This window comes from Streptopelia decaocto (genome assembly GCF_964273445.1).
Source record: "Streptopelia decaocto genome assembly, chromosome: 7".
In the NCBI taxonomy this organism is placed as follows: Eukaryota; Metazoa; Chordata; class Aves; order Columbiformes; family Columbidae; genus Streptopelia; species Streptopelia decaocto.
Genome location: NC_138661.1, coordinates 44552927 through 44574423, shown reverse-complemented (window position 1 = coordinate 44574423; position 21497 = coordinate 44552927). Strand labels below are relative to the sequence as shown.

At 38.9% G+C, this 21497-nt stretch overlaps 1 protein-coding gene across 1 annotated transcript in view; it reads left to right on the top strand.

The window, feature by feature from the left end:
- The window catches only part of HSD17B12 (hydroxysteroid 17-beta dehydrogenase 12), a gene marked incomplete at its 5' end in the record, with an annotated part of 87160 nt that overhangs the window by 41927 nt on the left and 23736 nt on the right, over positions 1 to 21497 (top strand). Inside the window, 3 exon segments of the mRNA XM_082059214.1 lie at positions 10361 to 10471; positions 13880 to 13944; positions 14896 to 14940. Of these exon segments, the coding sequence (XP_081915340.1) occupies positions 10361 to 10471; positions 13880 to 13944; positions 14896 to 14940 (221 nt within the window).

Here is a 21497-nt window from a genome sequence, read left to right as displayed (position 1 = left end):
AATGAAAAAGATGAACCCTGAATACGATCGACAGATCATGTAAAAGACATAGAGCAATTGGGAAGGGAGCCTTTTTTAAAAGTTATTTTTTTTAAAGAAGCATCCTGCTTCTGTGGTTTGGGTTTTTCCGCCCCGCCCCGTCCCTGTTTTTTATCATGGTCTCTTGCATTTTCTCAGTAAAGTTTTGTCTGGATTAATTTGAAGAAACTGAGCAGAATGCCTAGAGAGAAACACTTGACAGATGTCCCACAAGCTGCAGGATGCAGTCCTGGGTCTGTGTCACCTTTTAGGAGAATTTTGAGGCAGCAACAAGGTAGGATAAGCCAGAAGTAGAATGTTCTGCAGGTGACTAGTGACATCCTTGCAACAGGACTTTGTTTACGTATCAACCATCAGCTATGGAATAACAAACCATGTTGTCATAATTGCTTTTAAGGATGAAAACCAGTTTAAGAAAGTTTAGCAGTCAGTGTCATGGGTTACACATAGCAGTAAGTGATCTGTCAAGGTCTAGCAGATGGTGCTTTTTCACTCTGGGCAAGACTGAGTTAGCCTCTTCCAGAAAGAAGGATTGAAAGTATGCTTGCTGTGAACCTCACTGCCAGGGTGCTTCTATGTAGTATTTGTAGTGTTGATAGCTTGTAAACCCATAAAGTCCAGGAGAAGAAATGTGTAAAGGTTATTTATATGTGAATTAAGTGCTTTGGGTTTACTTTTCTGAATGTAAACTACAGCAGAAGTATCCTCTTCTACACCTTAGATACTCTGTATATTGTGACTGTAGGTTCAGGGCTAACTCTAGGACCTGATGGTGTCCTGAGTCTGTTTTACACACTAGGTAATTGGATCAGTTTGGCAGATAACTGACTTGGTACTTTTGAAACCTGGACTGAAGAACCAGGAATCCCTGCAAGCATCCAGGGTCACTGCCTGGCAGTAGCTGGATGGGGGAATAGGTTGCCTGTTCTAAAATGCACAGAAACTCAATGCCTCTCTGCTAACAGCCTATTTGTACCATAGGCTTTTGCGGATACCTAAAACAAGAGCTCTTGTTCTAGTCTCTGGGCCATTAAACATCTTTTGTTAACACAAAAGCTGCAATATATTGCTTATCACTTTCAGTGTAAAATAAAAAGAAAATTACATGGAAAATTAGTATTGGCTTGGTTTCACTGAGTGAAAGTCTGCTTTGCACATCTGGTTTAAAGCAATTGGTGGAAGCTCTATTGAAGAGACACTTAAATTTAGTACTTTTAAAAAGCTCTAGAGGGAATGGTGTCTCTCTGGCATAAGGAAAGAACTGGATGGTGCTGTCCCCCTTCAACTTCCTTCTGTGAATGTGTGTTTTAGCCTTTTGTCAATTTTTTTAGCAGGTCGAGTTCTTTTACACCAAGCTCTTTTTATCTGTCAAAGCTGTAAAAATCCCTGATAGACTTCTCTCTGCTGAAGAAATGACGATGATCACTTATGGTTTTTTTCAGGAATATGTTGTGGTGAGGAAAATAATTAATGCTAGTTAGTAGCTCTTCATGGAGAAACTCAGTTCACCTGTTTCACAACAAATATTTAGAAAAAAAAATCCATTAATACAAAAAAGAAACACTTAGAGAATACTGAAAACTGTGCTTTTAAGTGTCTGTCTTTTGACTACAGTGAACACTTTTCTGTGGATGCTGAGTACAGGTGAATCTATCAGGGACATACACACACAAATGCTGAATTAGCCTAGAAGCTTGTTTCACTTTTAAAATTAGTTTTAATTCATGTAGAGTGACTGACTTAGGTAATGAAATTGACTTGAGAGTAAGGGGATTTTTTTTTTTTTTTCATTAATCCATACTGTAACTTTCAGTCTCTGTAAGTGACTCTTAAACTCTTCTGAAGTAATTCTCCTGGTCATTTTGGGATTCACTCTATTGAACTTAAATAAAGCTGTGTTTCTTTAAAGATTTACTGTTCTAATAATTATAGGGATGGTGAATTTAGACTTTAATGTGCAAAAAGTGATGAAAAATTAATGTTTACATGTATATACATATAATGTGTACACATTGTCACAGGCAATAAGGAATGTTACAGGAAGTATTGGAAATAGTCCATATGACCTTCCTAAACGAGTTAGTAAACTAAAAATAGTTTTCTTTATGCTATATTTAAAAAAACATACCACCAATGAATATTTTAAAAAGTTGGGGGGCATGTGTGGGTGTTGAAAATAGCACCAGAGAAGGAGGAGAGAAGGGAGTTTGAGGTGCTGCCTGTCACACTGTAGTGACCTTCCTACAACTCACCTTGTGCTTATCTCTGAAACAGCTTGGGGTTGTATCCTGATGCAGCTTCAGCCATAGTGGATATTTTGAGGTAGCGATGAGGCAAACCAAAGCTGTTCTCAGTAGGCAGGACTCCTGACCCACATGAAGACGGTCAGATGTGTGGTGTCTGGTGCCTCTCATGCCTGCCTGAACTGGAGTGAGGGGTGTGTGGGCAGTGCCTGGGCTGTGCCGGCCTTGCTGCTGGAAAGAGTGTCCTTTGGAAACATGGCAATGACTTGACTGTGCAGCCCCCCTGGCTGTCAGCTGCTGCAGCTGTCTTTACAGGCTGCTTGGTTTTGTGGTTTTAGTTAGCTTTGTAATTAGGACAAGCTTGATTTAGGAAAGCTTATGGTGTTGAGCATAATATTTGGGTAAATGGGCTTATTGATTGATCCTGTGTCTTGCTAAGAATTTTTTTCTGACTTGGTAAGTATATCTTAGAAGCTGTAATGTATTTTGATGTAATGGGAGTCAGGAGCATGTGTTAATAAAGCATGTTTTCTTCCTATGTTTTGTAGTAACAGTACTGCTTATACACATAAAAAACTTAAATGCCCTCTGTGACTCAAGGGTTGGTGGACTTTGTCTTAGAGATGCATCTTCTGCTGTGTTGTCTTTGAAAGCTGAGAAGTGAGGAACTGACTTGTGTATATTGAAACTTAAAGCTGTTTAACAGAATCGTAACCTTTTAAATAAGGTTTGGCAGTTTTTATCCATTCTCTATGTGGTTAGATTTTTAAAACATTCCTATTTTTAAGGAAGCTGTGTGTATGAAATAATGTATGCAACTAGTGCAGTGTATGTAAGGAATTCCCTGGCAATGTTGCATGTGTAGTTGAATGAAAGGAATCTCAGCCTATTCGTTAGTGCTTGACTAAACATGCATACACACATGCTTTTAAAAATGTGTTGAAACATAGCAAGTTCTGCTAAATTATAGATGGGCATCTCAGATGTGCTGTGCAGAAACTGATACAGTATAGCATTCCTACCTGGAGACTTACTTTGCAAACCAGCTGCAAACAGAGCTTTCTTTTAGCTACAATTTCAACTTCCATTATTGCTTAGGTTACCACTACTCTGCTTTGTAGTTTTATATAAAATGTCTAACTTATCATTATGAAAATTCTACTGTATCTGTTGATGCATATCTGCTCTCCTTCTGAATGCTCGTGTTCTCTTGCATGGGGTCTCTGCTGTGCAGCACCCCTTTTGGATTAGGGTCCAGCACTGACCCTCCCTTCTCTTCTGTGCCGCCCTCCAGGCCCTGGTCTCTCTTGTTTCCATTTTCACAGAAATGAGAAGCATGATTTGTCATTTGGGATAAGGATTGATACAGCTACACAAATGGAAAATAGAGTCCCTTCAGAAAGGCTAGCCTTTTAGGTATTCAGGTTGTCTGTGGACTTGTTAATTGGAACAAATTAAATGCATAGATCCTCTTTTCTATATCTGTTATCTGCGCTACTGGGATCTGATTCCTGAAGAATATTGCAGGTTTTCTGGGCTTTCTGCTCTTTTTGCCCGTAAGTACCCATATGCTCCTCTGGTAATTCTGTATTTCACTGTGGCTGATGTGGGCAGGGTGGGGAGTAGATTTCTGTGTCATTATACATGTTTTTCTCAATATCTTGGACTTCATTGAGTAACTTAGAACTGTAATTAACAGCTCATTCCTTGCATTTGTAATTCCCTACAAAATGATCAGAAGAAGCTAGCTCTTGTTATATCCAGCTGATTTTATATGGTGGATAATATCAGTGTGTAATAACAATCTGTTATCACCAATCTGAAATTGTTTGATTCTTCTGGAGAACAGCTTGCATCCATACATGACAGTCAGTGTGCCATTTCTGTGAACTCTCTAAGTCCCAAATTGGTTACATTCCCAAAAAGAGTGCCCTTACTTTAAAAACCCAAATACTTTGTAGAGCTGTTTGCAACTATTCTCTAGCTTTAAATTCTTAATCTCTGTCCTGTATCGATACAGTATGAAAAAACGGGAGCTTTTAATGTTTTACTTTCATCTCTCAGCTTCTTAGCCTTTATTGAAAGGTTACAAACTCTTTCTGGAGGCTGGGTACTGGTTTAGGGTGAGTTTTGCTACTGCGGTAATGACATCTTCATTTGTGGATGTAGTTGAATCTCATTACTTAAACATTTTCCCCCCTTCTGTATGATGAAGAATGAAGAGCTATTTTTCTGCTGCTTCACTTGCATGTATGGCCATTCTGAAGCTAAAGACCAAGTGAGAGGTTTTCTGTTTTTGCGAGCAGTTGCATTATATTATGTCACTGTGATGAGCAATATTTATAAGAGACTTTGATTGTAAAGCAGTAAGATACTTTAATTCTAGCAAAAGGCTATTAATGTAGTTTCTCTGAGCTTGAAATAACTGATCCCAGCACCTGTTTACAATGTGGGCCTTCTATCCTGAACCTCTCTGTCGCAAAGTTGACTGGATTTGTTTGAACACGCTCAATGCAAATTCAAGCTGCTGTAGCCAACTGCTTTGAAACAAGTGGTGCAAGTACTAATGTTATTTTATTAGGGATGGTGATCTTGTTTTTCTGTTTCCTGGGGAGACGTCGTACCACAGACCCCTTTAACACTGATACTGCTCTGTTGGGTAAACTGAGCTGCTTCTCCTGACCACCAGGCTGGTGTCTGTTTGCTTTTGCATCTGAGTACACAAGGTTACTCCTCTGGGGGAACCTTCTTTCAAGCCCAGTTTATCTGTGTCTGAAAATTTTACTTCAGTTTAGGGAGGGCTGCTGCTTTGAATTATTTGCAACCTTCAAATTTTTTTTTTTTTTTTTGGAACATGCCTCCCTGTTCAGGGTGTAGCTCATTATAGTTTCTAACTTTCCACTTGTGTTTTTTTAATTCCAGTGTGATCTTTTTTTCTGGTGTTCAAGGTAACGTGGTGCTATTTTCCATTTGAATCTTTTTAGTAGCAAAGGTATGCCCTAGTTTGCCTGATCATTTTAGAGTAGTGTTTTCCTTGTGTAGCAAGACACTGGATACATCTTCTATCAGTCAGACATCTCCCTGGCCTTCGGAGTTACTTAAGCTTTTGCTTCACCTAGTGAGGTTGTAACTAACCATCTTACAGATGAGAAATTGGTTAAGTGTGTCTCTTTTGCTGTTGCTCGGGATGGTGCTGGTGTGCTTTCCACCACTGAGTTGTTATTTCTCTACTTTTCAGTCTTTGGTTCTCTGCTGGCTTAGTTGTGCTGAAGTGTGTGGTTTCCAGCTTTACCAGTCTGTCTTCCTTGAGTATCGGTGCCTTCCTCTGCCCCCCTCCCCTCTACCTTAGTGCTGCAGCATCTTTCACTTATGATCTTGCCAGCTGCACACTACCTTCATTGGCATCTGGAGTTACTTACTGTTCCCATTCTGCGGTAGAACTGGGTGTCCCTCTGGGCTTAATCTGCTCTTTAGCAGCCTTCGTTCTTGCATTTGTAATTAAACGCTAATGTCACATCTTTGTGAAAGTAGATATTCTTTTCCTATGAACTATTGATGACTTAAATAATGTATGAATGCATGCATATCCTTTTAATAAAAATTCTGAACTTCACAGTTTATTTTCTGATTTTAAGATGTCAAACTTGAGTCTCTTATAAAGTTTGTCTGCAAGGACTTCCATGAACAGCAGACAACATCTGTGTAAAAATTCAGAATGAGTTTAGGAAGACTACTGAGATCTGGACACATGATGCATCATTTCTTTTCAAAGTGTGAATATATTTAAAAGTTCATCATAGTTGAGACTCTTTAGAAGGAAGATGAAGGATAGATATGACTTTTGGTTTTACTGGCTCGCTTCCACCTTCCTTGTGCTTGTGAAAATCATTATGATAAGATTTGTAAAAGCTGAAAGGGGCAGGTTCAAATTCTGAAAAATCTAGAAGATGCATAGGAGAAGTCTGACATGCATAGGAAACTGAAAAGATGGAATGAAAGCAAGTAAGTGTTAACATCTGTGTGTCTTCTGCCTCGGAATTGAGAAGTAATGAAAGTTACCTGTTCAGTGTTAGCAACCAAATGTCAGTGCAGTATCAACCAATGCATAGTGACAGGAATAGGAAAGAAAAGAACATTGTTATGAGATAAGACCAAAGAAGAGGAGATGGCAGTTCAAAACCTTAATATCAGATGGAGCAGTCAGAATGGATCCAGGCACACCAATTTGAAATTTGGTCAGTGCTGCTCTTGGCAGGTTTGAAAGAAAAACCGTGGCAGCAGGGAGGTGGTGTGGGTGCTGAAAATGTGTAAGGATTTGTAGTGACTGGGCAGAGAGCTGTAGGAGAAGGTGCTGAAGGCCATCAAGGTAGACATACCCAGCTCAGGAAGTTTCTGAGCAACAAACTGCTGGAGCTTGGGCTAATAAATTGAGGAAACATTACTATGTACTTTCCTTATTCTTCATAGCATTTTCTTATTTATCTGCTACAGAATACCAATTCTTGCATGGATGGACCTCTGGACAGACCTGGAATGACTGTTTAAATGTCTTTATGCTTATTTTGAATAGTGGCACTTAACAGAGTTTGAAACACTATTAGGAGTATTCTGAGGATACCCAAGGTAGTGTGTTATTCAAGGCATTATCCATAAAAGTGCTTGTGTTCCTGATGGGGTGTGTGTGTGAGGAACATGGTTAAATAGCCAACTTGTCTCCAGACCATTTCATTCTTTATTGTGCAGGAATGCACAGAATGGGAACATGCCTCAAGAGGTCAGTTCTTCTTTACCAACTGTGCAAAAGTGGCACTTTTTTCAGTTATGATGTTCCCCTTCTAATGTGTATGTTTTATACTTCCTTTATTTGCATGACAACTGTTTTTCTATAGGTATTGGTCTGGGACATGTCTATGTCTCTGCAGTCTCTGTTCTTGGATTGCTATCTGTATCTTTGAAATAATTAATTCCAATATCTTCTACAAAAGTTTGTTTTGCCTTTTTGTATTGTACAACATTTGTACCATCCTGCTCTATCACCATTATGACTATTGGTTTGTTCAGCCTTTCCACTGCTGTGAAGATATTTTGTCAAGGCTTTGTTTGTGGTCAATAACTTATTTTTTCAAATATTTTTTCAAACCATGTGTGGTTGCAGAAGATTGTCTGCTTTTGCTAGATTACTAGGGTAGAGCTGTACATAGTTGATCTCTTGCTAGATTACCAGAAGTCTTGGCTACAGTCATACAGGCCCAGTAAATTAACTTGACATGTGCAAGTTTAGGTTAAAATGTATTTGTAAGGTCAATACTCATCTCACCTGAGATTTTTAGTAAATGAGATGACTAAAACACTGGTGTATCAGAGTTGAAAAATGTGAAGGAGGTCTGCTGAACTTCCTTTCCCATCCTTGAGACCTTATGTATAGGTGCTGACTGTTGCACAACTATTGATAACATGGTGGTGTAATAATCAGGCCCCACATCTATGGATAATGTGGTGGTGTAATATTCAGTCTCACACAAAGAAACATTGAAGCACCGCTTCCAAAGACAAAACATCAGATTCACTAGCCAATATATTATCAGGAATGCTGGACACACTGGCAGATAATATCGTCTCTTTCAGGTTCCTTTAGTTGCTGACTGCAAAAACTGGTGTGATATCCTTTTGCTCTATGTGGCTCCTGATTACCTCATTGTCGTCAAGGTGAAAGCTTCTTTAAGGAGTTCCAGGTTGTCTCTTCTTAGTAAGAGGCCAGTCACTGCTAGCTATCCTGGATTAGGACATAGCATGCTTGCTACTTTCTTTATTGCACGATGTCTCAGAGTCTTTTTTGACAGATAAAACAAGGATTGTTTCTAGCCCATCTGTTTGAGAACATCTTAATCCTTCTTAAGATCAAGGACATTCCCCTTTCTGTTGTTCATAGACGGCAGAGCACACCTCCTGTGCACCTTGTGTTCTGTGTACTAGGATGAGCTTATGCAGAAATGACTTGATGCTATTTGCGTTGTCATTTTACATGGAACAATTTTATCAGGTGTATCTACCAGTCTTTTCTCTGTAGTGGATCATCCCACCTGTTGCAGGTTCTGGGACAGCACAGGATATGCACAAGTTATGGAATATCCAAACGGTGGTGAATGGGGAGGGAGGGCTTGGTCAGTGGCTGGCACCTGCCAGGGTGTCTCTCTTGTTTGCAGTGAGCAGCTGCCCAAAGACAGTGTTCTCTGGCCATGCTGCTAGGCCATCTTTTCATGTTATTATACACTGTACTACCCACCTGCAGTGCACAAAGGGTGCTGTGTGGTTTTGTAGGTGTATTGCTTAACTGTCTTAAATGTAACAGCTCTGTGCCAATTTTCTAAAGGCTCAAAGCAATCGTCTTACATGAGCAGTGGTGTAAGGGTTTTTTATTGTTTTGCTATTTATAGTATTATATCTTCAGTGTGGGTTGTTTTTTTCCTCCTTGCCGTATCCTCTCAGTATCCCTGTAGTGATTTCAAAAAGCTTTAAAGATAGATCAGCAACAATCCTAATGAAGAGTTTAGTATAGAAGGGCCAGTACAATTGACCAAATCTGTGAGGATGGTATTTGGGTGCTTCAAACAGTTCTCATTTTGTGAGGGACCTGAGTGGCAGTGAAGACAGCTGCAGAACCCATAAACCAGTTAAAAATAGCATGTGTGCGGAACTGTGCGACTTAGGCTTTGCCCGCCTAGTCCACTTGCACGCATTAGTTGTGCCTGTAAGAACTCAAACATGTATGCTAAATATTAGAACAGCTGTGTTCAAAAATAGGCTGTTTCTATACCACACCCCTCCCCCTCAAATGTTGAACTAGATTTTCTTCTGACGTGATCACAAGCCTGCTGCTGCAGTAGGGGCTTAATGCTATTTGCGTCGTCGTTTGACATAGCAACATCTCTCGGGGGATTTTTAAACAATGCAGCTGTTCAGGAGAGATGAAGAGGTTGAGGGTGGGGAGAGGGAAAAGGAGGAGAAATAATTTCATCTGCCATGAGGGCTGTTGCTGGGGGGAGGGGAGGCAGCCAGCAAACCAGTGAGTTCAGTGGATTCATGATTCTGCATGAATGGACGGCAGGATCATGGGAGTCGCGGCTTTCCCTTGAATGGGAAGGAGCATCATGGGAATCTGGCTGCTTCTAATCTTTTTGTGAATGATTCTTTTTCTTTAACATGGCACTGCTTTTATGAATGGCTCTGGGGGCAAAGTGCTGCAAAATCCTTCTCGGGCTGTATACAGGTTCCTCAAGGGATGTGATGTTGAGGTTGGAGTCAGGTGCAGCAAAACACAGATGTGGCAATGTTAAGCTGCTGTTCTGCTCTTTTGAACTCCGAGAGGACATTGTACTGATTTGAATTCAGTGTAATTAATTTAGTTTGAGGGAAGCAGAGTTGTTTTTTATATTAAGTGTTTTTAATACTTGCTTTCTTTTTCTGTTTCAAAATGTAGTGGGTTACATGTGTTTTCCGTGTTCTGTTAAGGATGGAGATGACAGCATATCAGAATGCTTTTGGAATTATTAAACTTGAAGTTCTGTTCATTTACACCCATGTGTTCCCTTTTTGATATATGTTCAAAATACTAAATATTCAAAAAGTTTTATGGCACCAGAAGGGAGAATGGAAATGGAGTGCAGTAAAATAAAGAATGGTTTTGCTTGGTCTGAAGAAACTAATTTGCCATTTGGTGTAAGTTGGAAATAAAGTGTTCTTTTCAACTTGTACTTGAACATGGTTTTCATGCATTTTCAGATTTCTGCATTTTTTTTTGTGCCAAACCCATTCAAAATATTTTTCTTGCCATCTTCGTTGTCCCTTACAAACGAAATGCTGAATCATTTGAGAATTTACCTTCGCACCAAAAGCAGCTTACTGTTGCAAACTTTTTGTGCAGGTTTTGTTAAAATTCAAGGATTCTTATTACAGAGATGAAAATGTTAATTTGTAATATTAGCAACTTAATGTTTTATAAAACCGTAATAACTGATATATTCTTAGTATCTGGATGGTAATTCAACTATTTCAAACTTAAACTTTAAAACTTTTTCTAGAGGAGAAGTACAAAGTGGAAACAAGAGTAATTGTGGCAGACTTTGGAGAGAGAGAAGATATTTACAGTGGAATCAAAGCGGGATTGGAAGGCCTGGAAATTGGTGTTTTAGGTTTGTATCTGATCTTCTTTCATCGTATGTTTTGTCTTGACATGCTTACTAACTTTTTCCCATATTGAAGTTGATTGAAACCAATTCACAAAAGCTAATATTTGCCTGACTAAAACTGTGTTGTTGCATAATCAATATGAGGCTTTTTCTTTTTAGCTTCCTGTTGATATACTACATGAGATGGTGCTTGCACATGTGCCTGGGTTCCAAGAACTGTGATGCTTACTGAATGTGTTTGATGTGTTGTTCTGTGACTGCTAAAGGCTCTTTATCTTACAACTGCATGCACAGTGACCTGACTGAATGCCATCTTACAACCTAAACAAGCTCCAGATACTTAGATTCAGCTTAGCAGTAGAGTCCTGTGAGGGTGGAAAAAAAGTCAACTTTTAATTGTGGAGCTGTTAAAATTTAATCATTACAATATAGCATCAAGTAACTGGCTCCTGCTTCAAAAGTCGTAAGTGCGTTCTGGTCATGTTGGTAAGCTGTGGTTCTTCTGCTGGTAGCAACACAATGTGCCTGAGTATGGTTCGTGATATTGCAGGAGTGTAGGTGGTGTGTTAGTCCCTGAAAAGACAAGATGATCCTTCCAGCTACTACGTCAAATGTAGAACTTACATGATTTCAAGAAAGTATTTATCACAAACAAAGAACAGTTTACACTAATCTTTTCTGAACAGTAGGGTAAAGGCAGTTTCTTATCTGTGTTCTGGTTCTTTCCTTAGGAGCACATATACCTGTGCATATGCTGTATTTTTATGGTTACTCAGTATGGGGATGAGAACCTATGATAGTTAGACACAAGGCTTCACATTCGTATGAAGTCACATGGCTCAGACTTCTACTGGTCTAAGTCATCTGACAGAGTACTTCTCACTAGACAGCTCATTTTACTAACCTGAAGTGCACTAATTAAAGCTAAACTTTTTTTTTTAAAGCATATTTCAAAATAAGTTCATTATATACATGACGATACAGTATAGGAGCTTTGTTGCCAATAGATGAATCTTGTACAACATCTGCAAATAATGACCAAAAAAGTAGTGTCTATAAAAACTCAGTTAAAAATAATATTAAAAGATAAATCTCAGAATGTCCCTTAATACTTCTTATGGATTTGAACACATGCAGCTCACGACGTCCAGTACTTAATTGCTATAAAAACCCAAATCCATTGGAGTAACTGCAACTGTCAGTGTGTTTTGTGTGAAGAGTAGTTCTGACAAAGCTGTGGATGCCTTGTTTCTTGTTTCTCAAGGAAGTTAGTTCCAAGGAAATTTTGAAGATTAAACTTAATGTTTTTTCTAATCTGTCTCATCAAAATCAATTCAGGGAATGCAAGACTTGCAAGCTGCCTGTCTCGTAGTGATTGTTGCAGAATGGTGTATCACTTATATGTCTCAAAACACTAGCAAACCTTTTATTGTGTGAGGTACGTATCCACACTGGAAGGGATTTTATTATTTCTTAAACTGTGTAAGGTTATGGTGGTGCACGAAATAATTAATCTGACTCTTAATCATCTTGCTTGAAGTGGACACGAAGGCAGTGAATGTGTCTTGGATTTTATGTAAGCTTATTACAGGAAAACAAGCCTGTTCCTCAAACAGCCTGGTTCGTGCTTTTATTTGCATGAGCACTTTGCTATTTTTACCATGTTTTTAGTCAACGAGATGTTCTGGAGTTGTGTATTCTCTAGCTGAGTTCCTTTGCTTTTTTTTCTTGCAGCTATTGCCAGTGCAGGTTTACAGACATCTCTCTTCTCACTAATCACTAGCAGTTTTAGTAGATCTCATGCTTGAGTTCATCGGATTACTTGATATGTAGGTTTTTCCTTTTCTCCAGATACAGCTGTATTTATAGAAACCATTTGCCAATGTAATTTTTCAACAGAAATGATGGCTTCTCCAGAAAGACTGTATCTTAATTTTTTATGGCAATTAATTTCATGCTTTTAGTACCTTATTTAAAATTCTGTAGCATTTGTTGCACTCTGGAATGTAGCTCTTATTGACCTGCATTTTTCACATTTGTGTGAGAGAAAACATGAGTTTAAATGAGAACAGCCATAAGAGATGAGGTCTCAGGTTCCAGTGTACTTTCTTCTTTCAGGTCTCATCTGGAACAGTAGGTATGAGAAACGTTGGTAGCACAGCATAGTTGTCAGTGATCAATGCCGATCATTTTTTAACCTTATACTTAGAGACACAGGAGTCTCCACATATAGTCCTCAAGATCGAGCTTCTGATTATATAGTTGCACAGCGTATAACTAAAGTACTTACAGATTGAAATCCTTGTAAACTTATTTGGAAGCTTCTTCTCACCCACATAGGAAGGCTAAAAGAGTTTGCATAATGTTTTGCTGTGTGTTCAAAACAGCGTCTGTCAGTGACTTCGAACATGTGCTAGCTACAGCAATATGTTAAACAAGCAGAGGTGGGAAATCTTTATTTTGCTGTGGTTCTCAAAAGGAGTCTGAGCCGGACTGGATCTTACTCTGTTGTTATCGAGATTTCTGTAGGCAAAATATGCCTGTACAAACTGATTTTTTTTTTTTTAAATGTTCTCTTCCAAACTGCAGCAAAATAAAAAATGATAGCTGGAAGTGGAAGGGTACATATCTGGGACCCAGTCTGCAGTAAAACGTGTGAATTTTCTGACTGTCTCTGTAGCATGAATCATATAAATACTCTAAATTTGGAGAGAATAACCAAGGTTACTCCCAAAACTCTGCCAGTTCATAGCCAAAATTCTTCTCAGAGAGATGGACTGAAAACCAGTTTATTTTAGATGCAAAGAAGAAAAAAAAAATCTGGCTCCCTCCGGAAGATTTAACCTTCCTCATTTTAAAACTTTACTCTCTAAATACAGTGAACATCTGCTGGGAATTTGCCAGCTCCCCATTCTCCTCAATCCCTCCGTTCTCCAAGCTGAAATCTAAAAGTTAAAAATTTGAAACACAGCACATGCCTAACGAACTAAGGCTTTCCGTAAATACACTGAGATCTGGTCTAAAAGACGTGTCATTCGAGGGAATCTCGGAATTTTTGTGCACTTTACCAGAAGCTCTCCCACATGGAGCCCGGGCTCCGGCTGCCACCTGCCGGCGGCAGCTGCGGTGGCGCCTGGGGCCCGGCAGCCGCTGCTCCGGGAATGGGGCTGAGGAGAGGGATCGTGATGCATGGCCTGCATTAAGTTTCCTTAATACCCTCTCAGGCACCAAGAGCTTTTCTTTGGCTTGAAACCCCATTTCCACAGCCTTGAGGAACTCAGTGATGGTGTTCATTACAATGTTTTAAATGCAACTTTTCAAGAGGATTGCTTGAAAATTGTCCCTTATCAGAGCATGACAAATCAAATCTCATGCAAGCTATCTAACTAAAACTTCATATTTTTGTTTCAGTCAACAACGTGGGAATTTCATATGTTTATCCTGAATATTTTCTTGATGTGCCAGACCTGGATAAAGTAAGTGCTTTAGTGGTACCTTCTGGTGTTCTCATTTTTAGCACTAAATACTTAATGGATACGGCGAAAGTATTTAGGTTTGGTGAAGGTACTCGCATAATTATGTTTTCTGATTAGAATTTAGGGTTCAAAAAGCTAGGAGATCTACATAAACAACATAACACAATCCAGATTATGGCAGTCTCTCTTGTTGTGTTGTTTTTTACTTCATGCTGTTCCCTGCTTTTTCATTTTGTATTTCTATTTCAGACAAATGCTGTGGGGTCAATATCTGAATTTCACTCCTGTCTGCATATTCCATAACACTGTATGAAACTTAAACATGACTGGTTTAGACAGTTTGTAATGTGGGGACAATCTTGGTTGTGTTGGGTACATTGAAAACTCTGATTCTGGACAATTTCAGTGGTGCGTGATTTTGTTTCCAAAAGCCCTGTAGCTCCTGTATCCACTGTGGGTTTGTGCATTCTGGTTAAGTATTGATGGATGTATCTGTTTTTTCATTCACTTTCAAATAAGCTTCATAATATTTAGCAAAAAAATACTTTTTTTTTTTCTCTTTACCCCATGACCTTTAAGTTACTAAAACACTGTTAGGAAATGCTTATGAGCAAAATACAGACACTAATTTATGAACATATCTAAAATACCAGAATATACTTAGGTTCATAAATATTGCAAATAGAGCTAGGAAATACAGTATCAACGTGAGACATCTATGCTGTTCTTTATTGGGGTGAGTTCCTAATCAGAGATACAACTTGACTGACAGCCATTCACAGACTTTGCTTTGAAAGTCTGTCACTGTTCCTGGTACTTAAGCAGGAAGGCAAGGAGTACAGGTGGATGTGTAAGTGTAAGGTTTAATTTATCCTGGCACTTAAACCCCAAGGGTGTGTAAATATTGATCAAATAACTTACAACAAACCCCAAAACTTTGTTTTCTTGCAGACTGTTGACAAAATGATCAACATTAACATCATGGCTGTTTGTAAGGTAAGTGCTGTCTTACCAACACCTGTTCTTCATGCCTTAATTCAAAGCAGCAAACAATTAAAATCCAGTTGTTTGAAGCAATTACTTTCACCTGTTGAACCACAGGTTCATTTTTCATCTTGGAGTAACCCAGAGGTTCTGATTGTTGTATCCGATTGTTCTGATTGGTGTGTGAAATAGCTGATAAGTCTCTTTGCAACAAATTCTATTTAGTAGAGCCAGGTAGGTGCATGAAACGACACTTAATGCTGCTTCATGCTGGTTGTTCTAGTTCTAATGTAATTGTTTATTCTTCTCCACTTGTATGTGTGTTTTTTGGGGTAGGCTTTCCTTATCTTTGTACGCCTAAGGATTTGTATACTGTTGTGAGAAGGCACTTAAATATTTTGTGTGAAATATATGAACAAGAAGAAAAACGAAGTTCACAGAAGTGTGCATTAACTTTTGAAGTAGTGAGCTTCCCTTTTTGATATTTAAGCTGTATGTTTTTTTAATCAGGAAGAAATCAACCTGACTTGAGGCTAAAATATATGGCTGTTTCCTCGTTTATTAACATGAGGCCCACTCATAAATCAGATTTTCATCCTACTGTTTCAAAGCTTAAAAGGGACAGAGGGAATAGCAGCTGCTTACATGACACAGGGAGCCAGTGTATTACCAGCGAGTGCTGAAGAAACTCCTTGTGATTATTCACTGCTAAACATTAACTTTCTCTTCCTATGCATAACACACCTTGCATCTCCATTAGCCGAGGGTTAACTTTTTTGCCACAAAGCTAAAATATTACGTGTTTCAAAGCTGGCTTGAAAGATTTGACATTCTTGTAGCTGTTCTGATTGGATTAAGTACTAAATTCATATAGTATGGTGCTCTCAGGGAGTCTAAAGTGTAGGTGTTCTGTTTCCCTGTGGGGAGGCACGGGACCTCTTGAAATAATTCTTCTGTAAGGTTCTCACACCTTAGTAAACATAGGCAAATAGTGAAAAAGCAACCCTTGCATGACTAAATGGGATTGTTAATGTCAGCTTGCTGCTGCTAACTCACTTCTGCGTGATTTACTTGACATCTTAAACTGACTTGTTGCAGAGTTAGAAATGCTGCAACAGTGAGTCTTCAGAAATTTTTCATCTTGAAAATGACTGCTAGCCTAATAAGTACAGATTTTTAGTTGACTGAGAAGGGTTGTGGTCTGTGGTGTCTTGTTGCGTTCCTGAAAGATTTTAATCAGAGAATTCGGTTATTAATGGGCACCTTTTAAAGTTTCTCTTATGAAAGTAATTTAGCAGAATTTTTTTAATGTTAACACAGCTACACCAGGTGTAAATGTGAAGTGGTGTTGTGCGTAGCCCTCTTAGCTAGAGATCAGTGTCATCAGAAGAATGCCTCTGCTAAGGTGTGACATCCGTGCTGTGCCAGCAGAGGGAGTGCACTATTCAGTGATTAAAGAATTTGGGGTGTCAGGCTTCCTGGGAGCATTTTGCTAGACTATGAAAGTTACAAATCAACTACTTGTATATGCATTTCTGAAGATGGTAGTCTAGAATAATTGTTAAGGTCTGCTTTACTGGGTATGTACCTAAAATTCCAGAGATGCAGCCAGATTGTATTGGTTTCCAGAGTAAACTAGTGTCTTTTGTAGCTTGAGTCTTTGTGATCAGTGGTGTTCAACTATTTAACAAAATTGTTGTACAGGTTCTTGTAAAATTTGCATTGTCAACCAAATATCTACTTGCTGTGTTTTAACAGTGTTTTTCCTTATGTTTGAAAACTTTTTTCTTGTCTGTGAGCAGCTTCTGTTACTGCGTATAATCAGTTTGAGCATAAGCTTCCAGGCTTGAAAATGTTTCATCCTGCATGAGCCTGTTGTGTAATTAAACAGTAGGCATGCCAGATGCTTACTGTTTTGGGAAGAGGAACACATTAGAGATATATACCATCTGTAAGTAATTTTTTCAGGCGAACCCGTGGAACTGGGGAATCATGGTAGGAAAAACAATTTTGGGAAAGCCTGTGTGTCCTTTCACTTAGATTTTTTGGGACATAATCCTGTGAACATGTAGTTTGGTGTTTGAGGCTGATTTAATCTCTTACCCATGGGTATAAGTGTGCTTAAAAAAAAAAAAACCAAAAACAACCCTTCTTGCCTGATTAAAAACATGAAGTTTGGGATGGAGGATGGCACTGGGTCCTTCAGCAAGGAGATGACGACCTGCTGAAGAGCTAAAGGTACAGGAGAGGCAAAGCAGGTTTTGTGTATCCATTTGGGCTCAGAGTATCTTCAGATCCTCCTCAGAAGTGTTACAGAAATGGTCTACTGTTACATTCTGGAACTTTACCACCTACTTCCTTGCCTTTGGGACCAAACTTCCTCAGTGCTTAAAGGGTAACAATATTTCAAGTCTTTTAAGTAACCTGCACCTGTGCTGTCAGCAACACTTCTTTGGATACCATAACATTTCTGGTACTCATGTCAAATACCTCTGCTTCTGGCTGAAATGCTCCTTAGGCTTGGAGTGGGAAAGTGAAGACATTCAGCACAGTTTGATTCTGCAGAATTGTTAAGGTCTCTTTTGTTGCCACAAGTGAAAGCTTGTTTGAAGGATAATCATCTCTTACCTCTTGACCCATTGTTTTCTTTGTTGGGCAGCTCAATGATTTCCTAGGGGAAATGCATTGAGCAGGAGGGGATACAATGAGAGATAAGACCTCCATCTTCACCTCCCAGGATAAATTATCAGCCTAGTTGGTTCTGCTGTTTCATACTTTTCCCAAACCGTTAGAAAATCTAATACTATGAAATTTCCCTATGTGTTTGAGAACTTGTTTCCCATCAGAGCTTTTAAACATGTTTCTTTTCAAAATCCTGTTTGATGCTATTTGCTCCTATCGTGTCCTTAGAGCACTGATGGATTAGGTCTCCCATGAACCCCATGGTGTTGCAATTTTTGGGCTGGACAGTTTGGTGTGATTACTGTGATCTGCCTTCAAAGCACCCTGTACACCACCAAAAACAAGCTATGTAAAAATGCAGAAAACACATTGGAAATCTCACATCTTATAAAATACTGGTTAAAAACCCAGTCAAACACCACTGTGCCCCCTCTCACTGCAGTAAGTTCTTTTTAAGCTCTCCAGGAAATACCACATTTTTATGGTCATGTGCAGTGCAGGAGTTAGTCTGTTCTTCATTTAATATACAAAACTAGAAGTGCTTTGGGTTTGATGATGCCATAAACAGAATGAAGAATTTTTGTTTGTGGTATTTTCTCAGGAAAGCTTGAGACTTGATGCAGCCTAGTGCAAGGATTGAGTTGACAGATAAATGAGGAAGACAGGGTAGTATGTGAAGTTTCATGGTTCCTGTCATAATTGCATCTCAAGCTTCTGGGGGGATTTAAAAAACAGAACTTTAATGATTGTTGATGGTAGTTCAGGTAACATGGGTTTGTATTATTTTTTGATGTCTCATCAAATTTTGAGACACAAGCTAAACTTATTTTTGACATTGAAAAAATATCAGGTTAAAAGTCCTGGGGCTCTTCACTAACCAGCCAGTGTTGAAGAGCCAAAATTATAGTTGTGCTGTATAGTTGTCATCTATAGTTCCTTTGTATCAACTGCATCTTCCTGTGTCAATTCACCTTTGTATACTACAGCCTTTATTTTAACCTGGAAAAACAGTTGACCTTGATTTGGCTGTTGGATTAATGTGTTGAAAGCCAAGGATGCCAGGCTTGCTGTCCAGTGGAAAAAACAGGGCAGATAATGAGCATAAAGAATAGTTTCCCATACTTCAGGGAGCCCTTCTTTCTCATTTGGGAAGCTGCAAGAGATACTTAGTATGTGAGGAACAGCAAGTAAGTTATTTCTGTTTGCAGCATCACAATATGGTAATTGCATTGGGAGTGAGGCATGAACTTGTGTTCTCTTGAAAAATGAGAGACTAAGTAGTTCAGGGAGTGCTGGCTTAGTAGTTGATTAAGCAAGGTACTGAATTGGTTTGCAAGGTATTATGTTGTGGGGGAATGTAAATTTTAGGCTTGCAGGCCAGGCTTCTGTTGGAAATGGGTGTTGACAGAGGAAGGGAGGAGTAAATTACACACATGTATGTGGCTTGGTGTATGTGCTAATCTTTGCCTTGATCACCTTATTTGTGTTGTATACTGTGTGTCAAATACAAAGGGATTTAGGCCTACAAGATGGAGGATTTTTATCATCACTGTATTTGAAAAACTTATAATTTGCTTAAGACTTCAAAATACATAAATACTCTGTGAACCAAACCAAACACACCCCCCCCCTCCCCAAGGCTCAAACAAAAAACCCCACAACCACCTGCAGCTGATATAAAACTGAAAAGGGGAAAGAAGTTAGTGTATTTGAGACAGAGGAAAATATTGTTTTGTGGGCCTGTACATAGATAGAAGAAAAGTCTGGGGAGTAATAATCCTGAAAGACAGTAGGAAATGCCGTATCTCTCTCCCATGAGTGTTCAGATGGACTAGTGCAGCCTAACACCGTGTCTGCAAAGGTACCTTACCAGAAGTTGGATGATAGTTGCCTGTGCTCTGCTAGAATCTTATGTGAATTTCTGTGTTAGCTGAGTATTGGAGAGGATCACAGCAAGTGGAACTTAGTTCTGAGGGGAGTGGCAATCCTGTCTTGTGAGAAGAAATCACTCTGTGTGTTCTAATGTAGTCAAGAGGTTTCTTTACATTGATATTCAAAGTCATAATCAAAGGAGGGATGATTTAGCCAAGTACATAATAAAAGTTTATAACAGAGACGGACAGTTGCGAACACTTGGAAGAGGAGCAAGTGTTCTGTGAAGGTGGTCATGAGTATCATTCAGATGGTCCGGAGGGAGAAATTAAAAGCTGCAGTTTCCCACCTTGCTGACTTTGAACCTGAGAGCATGATACACAGGCAGCTGGAACAAGGGAAATGTAGCTGTGATAAACACTCTTCAGCAATAGTCAGGGAAGCACATGAGATTTTTCTTCAAAATACAAGTAACTTGGAGAAATTTAGGAAATCCTGGAGTTCTGTGGCTTTTTGTAGATTTGGAGTTGAGACAGATACATATTCCACATCTTGAAAATAAAAAGTTCAGTCTTATTATTTGAGTAGTCTTTTTCCTATGTAAAGGGAAGGGGTGGGAAGATGCTTATTTTGAGAGCTTTCTCTTGTAAACTGGAGTCCAAAGTTTTTGGGTCTAAATAGGGAAAACTTTTTCTCCTAGATCAAAGGAAAGTCACTGACAATGAACAAAGCTTGCAGCATGTTGTTTGTAGTTCCCTTTGTATGTCCTGTTCCCCTTTATGGTTACTGACCTTGTACACAGGTTACTGTGTTGAATTGACATCAGGCTTACTTGCCAGTTTTTGCAAACATAAATCATTCTTGTTCAGCTTGGGGCATGAGCTGCATTAAGAATTTTTTTGAAATGGACACATTTAAACACTTAATAGTAGGTGCTACCAGTGCATATGGACAGTCCTTGTTTCTTTCAGTGTAAAGAATGCAGAGGAGGGTTGCATGGACATGGTGTCAGTTAACTATTTGTGAAACACATAGTGCATTTGTGAACTTGTGTGAATCCTCTGCCCAGGCACTATGAACTGTCTTAAGGAGCAGTGATGTGTTTGTACATGAGTGGGAGCACCACAGAGAATTGCTGATCATTAAAAAGTTATGCTGTTTTGAGCTATTATAATTTCACCCCAGATCTGTGAATGATGTCTGAAGGAAGCTTCTTTGCTGCATAACAAAGCAGAAACTTGTCCAAGTTCTCTATCTTCATCCTTTATACTTGCATAGGCTTAATTACAGATCATTATACCTTTTGGAAGTAGAAAGAGTGACTTGTAGTTCTAACATCTTACCATAGAATGATTTGTCTCTAAATATACAACTGTAGTTGTATGTTTTTGACTTTGTATAACAGTTGTGTGGCCTATAAGATGTGAAGGAAGACTTTGAATTTTTACCTCAGTGTTTCCTACTGTATTTTAGCAGTCTGAGGGAATACCACTTGAAAGTTATTCAAAACTTTACCAATTATTATTCTTTTCCTAAGCTCTGCTCTTGAGTTATTGCTTGATTGGAGCGAGAAAAAGCTACAACTCAGTCATCACTAAGAATGGGAGATTTTTTTTTTTCTGGAAAAAAAACCCAAAGCACTGGGAATACATGGTTGTAACTTAACTATTTGTTAGTCCTCTAACAGGATCTTTTAAGACTAGCACCTGTTTAAGAACATAAATCTATCCATATGGCTGTGCATTTTTAAATCTGCTAGTAGGAATTTCTCCTCCTTTAGGCTTACAGTGGTGGTCTTTTTTTCCAAAATTAGAGGATAGAAGACGGGTCTGATGAGAAAGAGTGGGCAATACAACCAGTGCTTGCCAGACATGTAATAAATGCAGTTGCAGATAAATGGATGTCAAGAAATGACAGCTGCCTGTAAAGATTAATGAAATCACAGAATCACAGAATCGACTGGGTTGGAAAAGACCTCAGAGATCATCGAGTCCAACCCTTGGTCCAACTCTAGT